At 41.0% G+C, this 15140-nt stretch overlaps 1 protein-coding gene across 1 annotated transcript in view; it reads left to right on the top strand.

Moving 5' to 3' along the window:
• The window catches only part of Prr11 (proline rich 11), a 25509-nt gene extending 10583 nt beyond the window's left edge, over positions 1–14926 (top strand). The window contains exons 3-11 of the mRNA XM_008842674.3: positions 734–863; positions 2335–2485; positions 2773–2895; positions 5604–5858; positions 6997–7095; positions 9211–9323; positions 10724–10783; positions 11100–11196; positions 14022–14926. Of these exons, the coding sequence (XP_008840896.1) occupies positions 739–863; positions 2335–2485; positions 2773–2895; positions 5604–5858; positions 6997–7095; positions 9211–9323; positions 10724–10783; positions 11100–11196; positions 14022–14090 (1092 nt within the window). The 5' untranslated portion in view covers positions 734–738 and the 3' untranslated portion in view covers positions 14091–14926. The remainder of the gene's footprint in view (positions 1–733; positions 864–2334; positions 2486–2772; positions 2896–5603; positions 5859–6996; positions 7096–9210; positions 9324–10723; positions 10784–11099; positions 11197–14021) is intronic.
• The last annotated feature ends 214 nt before the right edge of the window (positions 14927–15140 follow it).

The following is a 15140-nucleotide window of genomic DNA, read 5'->3' as shown; positions in this document are numbered from 1 at the left end:
TATTGGTTCCCCAGCTGTCTGGGTCCCCGAGACTAGGAATGGCGCAGGGCCCAAACTAGGAGTATAGAACGGCGGGGGAGGGGATGGAAGGGTGAATATTGCTTAGGTACCGGCGGCGCGGAGAGCTGCGCTATAGACTTACCCCAAGAGCTATACTTCTTTTTTTATTGGACAGGGTCTCCCTATAGCCCCAGCTGCCCTGGATCTTGCTATGTAGAGCAGGTTGGCCTTGATCTCACAGAGCTCTTCCTGCCTCTGCCTTCTGAATGCTGGGATTAAAGGTATATGCCACCATACCCCGCCGGGAGTCCCGGCGGCGCGGAGAGCTGCGCTATAGACTTACCCCAAGAGCTATACTTCTTTTTTTATTGGACAGGGTCTCCCTATAGCCCCAGCTGCCCTGGATCTTGCTATGTAGAGCAGGTTGGCCTTGATCTCACAGAGCTCTTCCTGCCTCTGCCTTCTGAATGCTGGGATTAAAGGTATATGCCACCATACCCCGCAACAACTTATCTCTTAACCAAAGTAGGAAAAGGGGCGGGGGGACAGAAAAATAAAGAAGGGAAGAAGGAAAACAACAGGAAAGAAAACTAAAGATAATCAAGATGGTGTTTCAAGGGTATTTAAGGATCACTGTACCATAATTTACTAAACTTTGTACTTAAGGTTTATATACTTTCTATATGTATACATTATTCTTCAATAAAACATGTATTTAATTTTTTCTCTATAGAAATCATGCCCAAATTCAAACAACGAAGAAGAAAGCTAAAAGCCAAAGCCAAAAGATTTAAAAAGAAAGAAGCCTCTCGATTACAGTCTAAGCTGTTAGCACCTTCCCCTCCACCACCCACACCAGAAAGGTAAGATAGAATGAAGAATACAGAAAATGTGAGATTATCAGGGTCTGGGTAGCTTCAGCAAGTGAAAATATAGAAAATGCAGCCAAATTTTATTTCATCCACACACAGTAAGTAATTATTATTATTTTTTTGGGGTCTTTTTGAGACAGGCTCTCCCTGTAGCCCCAGCTTTCCTGGAACTCGCTATGGAGACCAGGCTGACCTCAAACAGAGATCCACCTGCCTCTGCCTCCAAGTGCTGGGATTAAAAGCGTGTGCCACCATGCTGGCTTATATTGAGTAATTTTTACCCTAAGTATGTTCGCATGTCACACTTGGAATGCACTTGTACTAAAATTATTGCTGGAAATGGTAGCTCATTGCCTATAATCCCATCACTTTGGAGGCAGAGGCAGGCAGATTTCTGTGAGTTCAAGGCCAGCCTGGTCTACATAGTGAGTTCCAGGATAGGTAGGGCTACAGGGAGACCCTGTCTCAAAAAAAAAAGTATTTTTTTAAAAGAAAAATAAAAAATAAATGAATAAGTTAAGAGCTGGAGATATGGCTCAGCACTTAAGAGCACTGGCTGCTCTTGTAGAGGACCTATATTCAGTTCCCATCACCTACATGGTAGCTATCAATCATTTATAACTCCAGTTCCAAGGGATCTGACACCCTCTTCTGGCCTCCAGAGATATTCCATGCACATAGTGCACATACATACATGCACTCATAAAAATAATAAAAATAAATAAATCAAAAACATTAAAAATAAGCTAATTAAATCATTAATTAAAGTTTTAAACAGACACCTGAATTTTACATGACACAGTTTTTCATGAGGGCCAGAGAGATGGCTCAATGGTTAAGAGAACTTACTGCTCTTTAGAGGACCCAAGTTTGATTCCCTGCTCCCACATCAGGCAGCTCACAACTGCCTATAAATGCAGCTTGAGAGGATGCAATACCCTTTTCTGGCCTCCTTGGGCATGTGCACACACACACACACACATTCAATACCCTCTTCTGGTCACCTGTACACAGACGTGCACACACACACACACAAAATAAATTTTTATATTAACTACTTTTTGGTTGCTGTGATAAAATACCATGCTCAAAGGCAATTTCTAGAAGAAAACATTTATTTTGTCTTAAAATTCCAAAGGAAGAATCAAGACAAGTCCTGGATACAGGAATAGGAAGCTAGCTGATCATGTCTTTATCTGTACACAGGAAACAGAGAGCAGGAAGTGGGCTAGGCTATAGAATCTCAAAGCCCATTACCAATGATGTACTTCTCTAGCAATGCTGTGCCTCCTAAAGGTTCCATAACCTCCCCAAATAGTGCTACCAACTGGGTTTCAGACTGGCCTTGAACTCACTGAGATTCACCTGGCTCTGCCTCCTGGGATTAAAGGCATATGCCACCACAGCTGACCAAGACCTAAGTAGGGGTTTTTATTTGTTTTGTTTGATGTTTTTCCTACAGAGTGATTACTTCTTCAATAGATAAACCCCAAAGCAGAAACTGGCTAAGACCATCCTGGAACTTCAAATTTCCCAACATCAAAGATACAATAAACCTTTGGACAAATAGAGCATGCTGTGTATATAGTTGGTGTCAGAACTGCGTAGCCCAGGTATGGGTTTTACAGACCTATCCTCAGCAATGGAACTTGTTTGTTTATTGTGGAGATTTTTTTTTATTTTGGTGAGGGTTTGGTTTTGTTTTGTTTTGCCATGCCACACTTTGTATTCATGTATGCTTGCTCAGCTTGGCAGATCCCTCAGGCTAAGCTTGGAGAACACTAATTTGTGGCATTATATCTGCCTTTGCTTCCATAAGTCATGTATCAAACCACATTCTGTTTCCTTCTCTTCATTATATCGCTCATCAGATTCAGGCTTATTTATTTATGAATTTCAGAGTTTAGAATTATTGAAAGATGCCATCTTCCCATCCCGAGTCTACCATCGAGAACTTCTCAGTATAAAACAACAGCTTGGTATTTTGAAAAGTGAATTATGCAAGCTCCAAGAAACACTGAAGGTTGGTATTGACAAACAAAAACACAGATTTTTATCTGAAAAGATTATTTCAATAGAAAATACTTTGGACAGGAGCACTGGAGTTATCTCAGACATCAGGCAGTGTTTGTTGAGGTCTTATAACAAAGGAACAAGGCAAAAAAATGTATATTGGGTAAGGTCGGGTGGGGACTGAAGAGCTGGCTCAATAGTTAAAAGAGCATACTACTCTTTTGTTGTTTGTTTTGAGATAGAGTCTCAACTTTGTAGCCCTGGCTGACCTGGAACTTACTATGTAGACCATACTGGCCTCAGACTCATACAGATTGACCTGCCTCTGCCTGCCTCCCAAGTGTTGGGTTTAAAGGTGTGTGCCATCATGCCCAGGGAGAGTGTACTGCTTTAGAAGAGGACCCAAGTTCGATTCCTAGCAACCATATCAGATAGCTCACAACTCCCTGTAACTCTAGCTCCAGGGGATCCAACACCTCTGGCCTTTGCAGGCACCCATACTGAACATGCACACACACACACACACACACACACACACACACACACACCATTTAAAATAAAACAAATATTTTTTAAAATAACTATTGGGAGCCACACAAACAGAAAAGAAGTACAAAATGAATTTCAGTGAGTTAACGCTGAACTTATCAGATTGACAAAATATTTGGAGAAATGGGTGTTTTCTAACATTATTTAGAAGAGAATAAATTGGTGAAACTTCTATGGACTATGGTGAGGTAACGGTTCTAAAGTTTTTCAGCTGAGGCCTAGCTAGATATGGACTCAGTTGGTAGAGTGCTGTTTAGTATGCATGAACCCCTGGGTTCTATTCTCAAGTACTGCATAAACCAGTACATGACTATAATCCTAGCACTTAGGAGATAGAGGCTAGAGGGCTGGAAGTTCAAGGTCAGCTACATAGGGAGTTTGAGGTTTCCCTGGGATACATGAGACCCTGTCTCAAAAAAGACATTTCTTTATTTCTTTATTTTGTAAATATTTTATTATTGTGTGTGTGTGTGTTTGAGACAGGGTCTCCTTGTAGCCCCAGCTATCCTGGAACTCACTATGTAGACAGGCTGGCCTCGAACTCACAAAGATCCACCTGCCTTTGCCTCCCAAGTGCTGGGATTAAAGGTGTGCGCCACCACGCCCAGCCTAATATTTTATTATTTTTATTTTATGTGTATGAGTGTATTGCTTGCATGTAGGTAGATGCACAAATGTCATGCAGTGCCCACAGAGGCCAAAAGAGGGTATCAGATACCCTGGAACTGGGATTCAGTTGGGTAGCTTGGGTCGGGGATAGGAAGGAACTTCCTCTTTCACTATCTACTATTTGGCACCATCAGAGCTATATGCTTTGTATTTATGTTATTCAAAAACTAACAATATAATTTTTAAAGATAAAATGAAACAGACTAGATCTTGGTGAGGCATACTTGTAATACCATTACTTGGAAAGTAGAGACAGAAAGATCTGAATTTCAAGGTCATCCTTGGCTACATTACAAGTTTGAGGGCAGCCTGGGCCACATGAGACCCTGTCTCAAGAAACAGAGAGAGGGGCTAGAGAGATGACTCAGTGGTTAAGCATACATACTACTCTTACAGAGAACCTGAGTTTGGGTCCCAGCACCCACAATGGGTCCTCATAATTGCCTGTAACTCCAGTTCCAGGGGATCTGACACCCTCTTCTGGCCTCCACAAGTATTTATACTCATGAATATGCATATACCACATGCAGACACACACATATACACATAATTTAAAATAAACCTTTACAAAAAAGAGAGGAGGAGGAAAAAGGAGGGAGAGTAGGGAGGGGAATGAAAGAAATGAGAGCAAAGGAGAAAATTCATTGAATCAATTGAGATTTTTATTCTAGAAATAAAGTTGTAATTACTAGGAGAGGAGTAAAATTTATTCGACCAGCTCAGATTTTTATTTTAGAAATAAATTGTTGGGGCTGGAGAGATGGCTCAATGGTTAAGAGCACTGACTGCTCTTGCAGAGGACACGGGTTCAAATCCCAGCACCCACATGGCAGCTATGCACCGTCCTTAACTCCAGTTCCAGGGAAATCCAAAGCCCTCTTCTGACCTCCATGGCAATGCAGGATATGGGTGTACTCACTTACATGCAGAGAATATACTCATACACATAAAATAAAAATAATAAATAAAATATTTAAATAAATAAATAAATTGTTGTTATTATCAAGAATGGTGGCCTGACAGGTGTGGTGGCACACGCCTTTAATCCCAGCACTTGGGAGGCAGAGGCAGGTGGATCCTCTGTGAGTTCGAGGCCAGCCTGGAATACAGAGTTCCAGGCAGCTGGAGCTACAGGGAGACCCTGTCTCAAAAAGACCAAAAAAAAAAAAAAAACGGGTGTGGTAGCACATGCCTTTAATCCCAGCACTTGGGAGGCAAAGGCAGGCAGATCTCTCTGAGTTCAAGGCCAGCCTGGTCTACATAGTGAGTTCCAGGACAGCTGGGGCTACAGGGAGACCCTGTCTCAAAAAGACCCCCCCCAAAAAAAAAGAATGGTGGCCCATGCCTGCAATCTGATCATTGAGAAGACCAAGGAAAGAGATTGGCTTAAGTTTGAGGTCAGCCTGGGCTACAGAGTGAGACCCTGTCTCAAAAAACAAGCAAATATACACCACCATATTACCCAGTTGTTCATTTAGCAAATGTGCTATGTTCTTCCAGACTGTCTCTGAAAATTCTTGTTCAAGCTGTTGTCAAACTTGTCGCCCAAGTGGTAAACTTACAAATGTGCCTGCCTGTGGTCCAACCACCCTTGGAGAATCCCAAACTGTACTTCCTCCCACACTGCCAGAGCCTGCTAGTCTTCCACCTCTACCACCTCCGCCTCCACCCCCTCCACCTCCTCCCCTGCCTCCGCCTCCACCACCACAAGCACCTTTGCTGCTCAGAAAATCTGGTTCCACTAAAATATTTCAGGTAAGAAATAATCAGTGATGATGTGTATTAGTCAGAGTGTGATATAGGAATAAAGCCATACCGCCTTTGCTCCTTCTGTTTCAGCCTCTTGAGTAGTAGGTATATATCACCGACCCAAGCTGATTTTTAAGGTTTTGTTGTTCTTTTGTTTTGTTTGTTGGCAGTTTTTATTTGTTTTCTGGGACAGGGTCTTGATATATATATTGCTGATTAGCCTGAAGCTCACAATGTAATATAAGATAGCCTTTAACTTATGATCCTCCTGCTTCAACTCTCTAAGGGCTTGGATTGTAGTAATACCAGCACACCTTGTTCCAATATTGTATTTTTTGAAAACTATCACCCAAGGCCGGAGCACATATCTAACAGAGCATTTGAGAGGTGGAAGCAGGAGGATCAGAAGTTCAAGACCATCCTTGGCCTCTCCAGGCTACTATCTCAAAACAAATAAGGAAACAAGGTTCTCTGATTATATATATTCTCTCTCTTTCTCTCTCTCAGTTCATTCTTGCTTGCTCAGAAGGATTTGATGAATCCTTAGAGTAAATAAGAGTTAACTTCAGATAGATGTGGTTGTACATTCCTATACCCCTCTTGGAAGCTGAGGCAAGAGTCTGAGGCCAATGTGAGCAATACCCTGTCTCAAAAATAGTGGGGAGGGTGCCCAGTGTGATGGTGTATGCTTTTAATCCAAGCACTCAGGAGGCAGAGGCAGAGAGATGGAAGCCAGCCTAGTCTACATAGCGAGTTCTAGGCCAGCTGGGGGCTACAGGGAGACCCTGTCTCAAAAAACAAACAAAAAAGTAATGGGGAGAGAGCAAAAAAATAAGCAACTTTTAAAGATTTTTTATTATTTTTAATTATGTATATGTGTGAGAATATGTACAGGTGCCCACAGAGGCCAGAAGCATCAGGTCCCCCTCGAGCTGGAGTTACAGGTGGTTGAATTACTCAACATGGGTTCTGGGAAACAAACCCAGGTCCTCTGGAAGGGCAGTACGTGCTCTTAACCACTGAACCATCTCTTTAGCCCCCAAGTTAACTTTTAACCCTGTATCTTTAAAAACTGGACTTGGATTTGAATTTCACTACATGTCCTGATCCCAATTTAAATTCTAACCTCTTCATGTATTTTAAGGCTATACCATTAAAAAAAGATGGACCCATGCATATAACAGTTAAAGATCTACTAACTGTGAAATTAAAGAAGACACAGAGTATTGAAGAAAGGAGGAAGGTAAGATGTCAGTGACCAGAAAACACACAGTTTTCTTCCATTTGGGGCACATAGGATATTTTGTGTGTGTGTCTGTGTCTGTATGTGTGTGTAAATGCATGTGTAGAGACCAGAGGTTGACATTGGATGTCTTCGTCTATCACTCTCCACTTTATTTGATATGGTCTCTTAGTGAACCTGGAGCTCACTGGTTCAGCTAGACAGGTTGACCAGCAAGCCCAGGGAGCCTCCTAACTGCCTCCTCAATGGCAGGATAATAGATATGTACCACCACCCCCGGCTTTTTATAAAGGTGCTGGGGATCTAAACTCAGGTTCTCAGGCTTGTGCAATAAACAGTTTACCAATTAAGCCTTTTCTTCAGCCCTTGGGTGTGTTTTTCTGAGATAGGATCCAGCTATTTAACCCAGACTGACTTCAAAATTTTGGGGATTTTTTGGTCTTTAGCCTCAGCTGGCCTGGAACTCACTAGGTAGACCAGGCTGGCCTTGAACTCACAGAGATCTGCCTGTTTCTACCCCTGGGATGTTGGGAATACTGGCTTGACTTCAGAGTTTTTGATACCCTATACCTAAACTTCTCAAGTATCAGAAAGACACCATTCCATGCCTGGCATTTTATTTTTTAACCAGGTTGTTCCTTTATAGAAAATAAGATAGGCCTTACATCTAGAAGTCATTCTGTTGGGGCTGGATATATAGCTTAGTGATAGAGCATTTGCCTAATATGTACCAGGCTCTATTGCTACAAAAATAAAAAATAGGCTGGGGAGATGGCTCAATTAATAAAGTGTTTGCAACACAAGCATAAGGAACTGAGTTCAGATACCCAGAACCCCTGTAAAAAAAAAAAAAAAGCAGACCCACCCATAATCCTAATATTGAGTAGATGGAGACATGTGGATCCTCAAAACTCACTGACCAGCTGCTCTATCTAACTGGTGAGCTCCAAATTCAGTGAGAGACATTGTCTGAAAAATATAGTTGAAGCTGGGTATGGTGGTACACACCTTTAATCCCAGCACTCTGGAGGCAGAGGCAGATGGGAGCTCTGAGTTTGAGGCCAGCCTGGTCTACATAGTAAGTTCCAGACCAGTCAGGTTACATAGTGAGACCCTGTCTCAAAAAAGGAAAAAAGTGGAATAGAAAATGACTGATAAAGATACCTGACATCAACCTCTGGCCCCCACATGCACCTGCATGCACACATTCACACACACACACACACACACACACACCTCACATTTAACCTGGGCACAGTGTGCACACTTGTGATCCCATTCCTTGGGAGGTGATGGCAGAGGATCAGGAGTTCAAGGTCATCCTTGGCTACATAGGGTGTCAAGAGATCATCTTGGGCTACATGAGACCCTGTTCCCCTCTAAAAAAGAAGTCATTCTGTTGGATATGGTGGCTCATGCCTGTAATCCCAGCATTCAAAAGATTAAGAAAGGAGGATTGCCATGAGTTCTAGGCCAGCATGGACTACAGTGAGACCCTGTCTCAACAAAAGATAAATAAAAATAGTTATTCTAAGTTAAATATTTTATGTTTTATTATACTGCTTTTATGTTGCCTCAACAAAATGTGTTGATCCCAAAAATGTTTAATTAGAGAATTTTATCTTCCAACCCTTAGTCTGAAGTGATGGAGACACCTGTAATCTCAGCATTTGGGAGGTGCAGGTAGGAAGATTTCTATGAGTTCCAGGCCACCCTGGGCTATATCATACTAAGTTCCATGCCAGTCTAGTCTATCTAGTAAGATTCTATCTCATAAAATCTGAGGAGGAAGGGGAAGACAGAAAAAGAACTTTTGAACCTTTGGAATAAAAATTGAGTTGAGCCAGGCGTGGTAGCTCATGTCTTTAATCTCAGCACTCAAGAGGCAGAAGAAGGTGGATCTTTGAGACCAGCCTGGTCTACATAGTGAGTTCCAGTCTAGCTAGTGCTACAGGGAGAGCCCATCTCAAAAAGAACCAAAAAAAAAGTAGAAAAAAAATGAGTCATGGAACTGTCTTACATTCAGCACTCAGGTATTTGCTATTTCAACCTGGCCTATTTACATTTGAATGGTATTTTAAAATGTATTTTTAATGTCTCGTTTTGTGATTAAAGCTTGTACCATCACCAAAGGAACGGAATCCACTAGTTACTGTCTCTGACCTGCAACGTGTTATCCTGAAACCTAATCCCAAAGTATTATCTACACGAGTTACAAATGTCTTAATGTAAGGAACTACTTAAAGTAGTGTTTTACTTGCTTTTATTTTTTCGACAAATTTAAATCGATTTATTCGTGTGTGTGTGTGTGAGAGAGAGGTGGGGGGCTGGGAATGAACACATACCACATCCCATATGTGAGCAGAGGACAACTTTTTGGAATTGGTTCTCTCCTTCCATTTTTATGTGGGTTCTGGGTATCAAACTCAGCAAGGGCTTTAATCCACTGAGCCATCTCTCTGACCCTTTTTTCTTCTGACTTTTAAAATATTTTATTATTTTTATGTGTATGAGTGTATTGCCTGCATGTATGTGAGTGTACCCGTGTCGTGCAATGCTGCGGAGGTCAGAAGAGGGCTTCAGATTCTCCTGGAACTGGAGTTAAGGATGGTTCATAGCTGCCATGTGGGTGCTGGGACTCGAACCTGGGTCCTCTGCAAGAGCAGTCGGTGCTCTTAACCACTGAGCCATCTCTCCAGCCCCGCTTACTTCTAACTTTTAAAGTTGTATATCCTTTCCATTGAAAAAGTGAAATCTACAGAAAAGTTTAAAAATAAAAATAATGTAATTTATTTTGATCTGGGTAGCTCATTCAACTCCCAACTTATTAATAATTCTGTCATTAGAGATGACCACTGATAACATACTGAGTGATTTGGTTGTTATGGTTGTGATTGTTATTGTTATTGCTTAGTGATATTTTTCTTTTTTAAAATTTTTATATTATTAAAATAAGTGTTTGCCTGCCTATATATAAGTACACCACATGTGTGCAGTGCCCTAGGAGACCAGAAGAGGGCATTGGATCCCCTGGAACTGGAGTAATGGATGGTTGTTATGCTGCCATCAGCATCTGCTACTATTTTTTTTAATATTTATTATTATTATTTTTAATGTGTATGAGTGTATTCCTGCATGTGTGTAAGTGCACCCATGTCATGCAATCCCCACAGAGGTCAGAAGAAGGCGATGAATTCCCCTGGAACTGGAGTTGCAGACAGTTGTTAGCTGCCATGTAGGTTCTAGGAATTGAACCCAGGTACTCTGCAAGAACATCCAGTGCTCTTAACTGCTGAGTCATCTCTCTAGCCCCCTGTTGCTATTTTTTTTTCTTTTTAATGTAGCAAAAGAACTACTTTCTAGGAATTTGCCTACAAAAAATGAAATCTTAGCTGGGCATGGTAGCGCACACCTTTAATCCCAGCACTCGAGAGGCAGAGGCAGATGGATCTCTGTGAGTTCAAGGCCAGCCTGGTCTACATAGTGAGTTCCAGGACAGCTGGGGCTACAGGGAGACCCTGTCTCAAAAAGGCCAAAAAAAAAAAAAAAAAAAAAAAAATTTAAGTCTTTGTTTTGGGAAAAGTGTTGAAATCTAGAAAGTTCTAATTTCTACATCTTTATTTCTCAGTACTCCTGGTAAAAACCAGATTGATCTGCGGAAGCTGCTTAGAAAAGTTGATGTAGAAAGGTAATACAGTCTCTTTATGCTTTTTAAAAAGATTTATTTATTTTTATTTTATGTATATGGGTGTTTTGCCTACATGTATGTGAGTACACCATGTACATACAGTGCCCATGGAGGTCAGAAGAGGACATGGGAATCCCCTAGAACGAGAGTCATAGATGGTTGTGAGCCTCCAAATGGGTTTTGGGAACTGAACCCAGGTCCTCTACAAGAGCAGCCAGTGCTCTTAACTGCCAAACCATCTCTCTAGCCCTCATTATGCTTTCTAAATCCATCTGAATGGATGGATTCAGCTCTGATATTTTTCATATCTTTATAGGAGCCCAGGTGGAACTCCTCTTACCAATAAGGAAAACATGGAAACAGGAACTGGACTGACTCCAGTAATGACTCGGGCCTTGAGGAGAAAGTTTCAGGTAAGTCTCTAGGGAATAATTTTAAAACTGAAACTAATTCCTCTAGTTACTTTTCTTGAAAATAATTTCTATAAAGGCTGAGAGTATAGACCTGTATGCCTGAGGGTCTGGCACTGGTGGGAGGAAGAAAAGAAGGGAAAAAGGGAAGGGGAGAGAGAGGGAGAGAAGGTGAGTAGAGAGAGGAGAGAATAAGCCAATTTATTAGAATTACAGTCTAAAATATTTATTTAGGCATAGGGTCTCTCTGTGTACCCCAGGCTCACCTCAAATGCATAATCTTCCTGCCTCTGCCTCCCAAGTTTTAGAATGACAGGTGTGTGCCACTACAATAATTAATAATAATAAGCCAAGCCTGGTGCTACACAACTGTCATTCCAGCACTTGGGAAGTAGAGGCAGGAGGATCCTGAGTTTGAGACCAGTCTGGGATATATAGTTAGTGAAACCCTGAGTTCAGCAATGAGCCTAAAATAAAAATAAAACAAAATTTTAAAAGTCTGTCTTTGGATCTCTGTGAGTTCAAGGCCAGCCTGGTCTACATAGTGAGTTCCAGGCCAACTGGGGCTACAGGGAGACCCTGTCTCAAAACAAACAAACAAAAATTACAGTGACAAAATTAGAAAAAAAAAAAAAAAAAAGTCTGTCTTTTAGTACAGGCCTATCTACTTGTGAGAGTGAGACAGAAAGATTGAAAGTTCAAGTTCAAGGTCTGCCTAGGCTACAGAGTATATTCATGGCCTGGGAAACTTAGTGTGTTTTTATCTCAAAATTGCTTTCAATTTTGAGAGGCTGGAGGTTTAGCTTAGTAGTAGAGCCCTTTACCTAGCATATACAATACCCTAGGTCCAACCTCTAACACTACAGAGGCAAACAAACAAGCCAACAAATACAATAAGAATGATCATTTTTGATGCTGTTTTACAAAGTAATTTATTTGGAATTATTCAATTCTGTGAGGAAAATAAAAAGTGATATAATATATTGCTAAGATTATCATTTCCTCTTTGTCAAATAATGTCCGAATGTTTCATTTCCTTTAGTAAGTATCAAGCACTTCCTATATGATAAGCTGTGTTAAGAGTACCAGGCTCACAGCGGAAAGCTCAACAGGGCCTTTCAATCCAGTAAGGAATATAGACATAATTAAATAACCCATATCTGTTTAATTTTACACTGTAGTAAGTAAGGGCTGTTAAGGAAAGGAGCAAGGTTCTGTGAGACCCATACAGGAACTTGGATCAAACCTGGAAGACCTAGAAATGATTTCCTTAGGTAATGATGTTAGCAGTAACAGCCAAAGGATGAATAGAAATTAACTGGGAAAGGGTTGGCCTACTGAGAGTGTCAGGAAGGAATAAGTTCCAGGCATCATGGCCTATCCAACAAACTGAAAAGTGACTGGTACAGCTGTACCTGGAGAGGGAGCCTGACCATTGAGAAAGACAAGGATGGAGATGGAGAGAGGAGTCATACTGTGCACTGGTAGCAGGAAAGGCAATTTTCTTTATCATTCCCTGCTTAGATAACCCACAGTTCAAGCACATAGATTAGCTGTTCTTGGTCTTGTTTCTTCCATACCTGTTTGTCTTAGTCATCTTTCTGATCTCCTGTATCATTGGATCTGTGAAGAGCAGCTTCTGCCTGCAGTGCTGGAGTGCTAGGACTTAGGGCTACTGGCCTTTGTGGCTTTGAACACTAGTTCCTTCTTTCCCTGGAGCCGAAGTATACCCTAGACTCCTGGGGCAAAGAGAAGAGGCCTTACTGAAGGACTTAACCACTTCCTTCTCTGTTTAGACTAAAAGCCTTGCTGTCCATGTCCTACTTCATATCTAGTACAATGTGTTGGGAACTATGGAAAAAGACAAAAATATGATGATGATAATAAGAAGCTGCCCACATCTTGCACACCAAAAAAATACATATATACATATAATAATCTCTGCCATACGTTGTGCTACCCAAAACTCCACTTACTTTACTAAGAAGATATGTACTAAAAATTGTTAAACAAAGAATGGTATTTCTCTCTCAGATTTTTTTTGGTCTTTTTGAGACAGGGTCTCCCTGTATATCAGACTAGCCAGATCCACCTGCCTCTGCTTCTCCAGTGCTGGGATTAAAGGTGTGCACCACCTGGCCTCTCAGCTTTTATGCTTCCTTTAACTCTGAAACAAGTCTCTCACTTAGATTTTACATCTACCTAAAGGTGACAGTAATTTGAATCAAAGAGCAGTTCATTTTTTCTTTTTAATAATAAGAGTCTCAAGCTGCTAAGTAGCTGAGACTAGCCTTGAAGTCCCCATCCTCTGCCTCTGCCTCCCAAATCCTGGGATTAACGGCATGTGCTGTCAGGCCCAATTTTTACATTACATTACCTAAACATTCTTTGGGGAACTAGAAGTCCACAGCTAGTCCAGTGGTTTCATCATGTCATTTGTGTTCATCCACCTTTTATTTTTATATAGTTTTTGTTTGTTTGTTTTCAAACCAGAATGTAAGTTACCCCTCATGTTGTTTGGGTTTCCCTAAAGCCCCAGCTGGCCTGGAACTCACTATGTAGACCAGGCTGACCTTGAACTCACAGAGATCCATCTGCCTCTACCTTCCAAGTGCTGGGATTAAAGGTGAGCGCCACCACTTCCCCTCATGTCTTTAAGGAAGCTCATCTACCATCTAGTAACTTCTGGTTACATCAGGACAGCTAGGAAAAATAGCTAGGAATGCAATGTTGCCTTAAAAGCCAACAAGATTTGTTTTGTTAATAAGAAAGACTTGTGTTGGTCCCAGGACATAATTCATACTCTAACTGTGCTTTCTTTTTCACAGCTGGCTCACCCTCAAAGCCCTACTCAAACTCTACCACTTTCTACAAGCAGCTTTGATGAACAAAACTGATGTCAATTCAGGCTGACATCCATACAATAGACAGAGAAAATCACCCAGATGTTTTCTTAATGTACTAGAGTATGGATAACCATGCTAATGTTAATTCTACTTGAAGAATCAGTATGTACAGAGCCTTCATGTACTGTGGTGTAAAGTATTTAGATATTTTCTGGTTTTCATAATGGTAAGAAAACCAGATGGGAAAATGCAATCTGCAAAGTGATATTTATCCTGGAATTACCCAATTTAGGTTACAGAGGTTGTTCAGATTTGACTATATAGGAGCCAGCAAGATGGCTCAGTAGGTAAAGGCACTTGCCTACCGCTAAGCCTGAGGACTGGATTTCAATCCCCAGGACCCAAATGGTGGAAGGAGAAAACTGACTCCCACGGGTTGTCCTCTGATTTCCACACATGCACCATGACATGTGACTACCACACACACAAATAAAATTAAAAATATTTTTTCAACTATATAGTTCATTTATATTATATAGTTGTAGTTATGACATTAAGGAAATAGTCCAGGGGATGGAGAGAGGGCTCAGCAGTTAAGAGCAAATACTGCTCTTGCAAAGGACCTGAGTTCAGTTTCTAGCACCCACATCAGAGGCCTCACAACTGCCTGTAACTCCAGCTCCAGGGTATCCAACTCCCTCTTCTGGCTTCTAAGGGCACCTGCACACATACATAAATAGAAATATAAAATTAAAAGAAAGAAAAAATCTGATTCCTGTTTGTCTCTGGTAACTGATTTAAAAAAAATAGTTCAACCTGTAAGGCTAATGCATTAATTGATACAAACTTGATCCATTAAAAAAAAAATGCCCCTCTAATCCCAGTACTTGGAAACTCCCTCTTCTGGCTTCTAAGGGCACCTGCACACATACATAAATAGAAATATAAAATTAAAAGAAAGAAAAAATCTGATTCCTGTTTGTCTCTGGTAACTGATTTAAAAAAAATAGTTCAACCTGTAAGGCTAATGCATTAATTGATACAAACTTGATCCATTAAAAAAAAAATGCCCCTCTAATCCCAGTACTTGGAAAGGCAGAG

The sequence above is a fragment of the Nannospalax galili genome, unplaced genomic scaffold, assembly GCF_000622305.1.
Source record: "Nannospalax galili isolate Female #2095 unplaced genomic scaffold, S.galili_v1.0 scaffold879, whole genome shotgun sequence".
In the NCBI taxonomy this organism is placed as follows: Eukaryota; Metazoa; Chordata; class Mammalia; order Rodentia; family Spalacidae; genus Nannospalax; species Nannospalax galili.
Note: the sequence above shows the minus strand (reverse complement) of the source record. Positions and strands in the feature narration are given on the sequence as shown.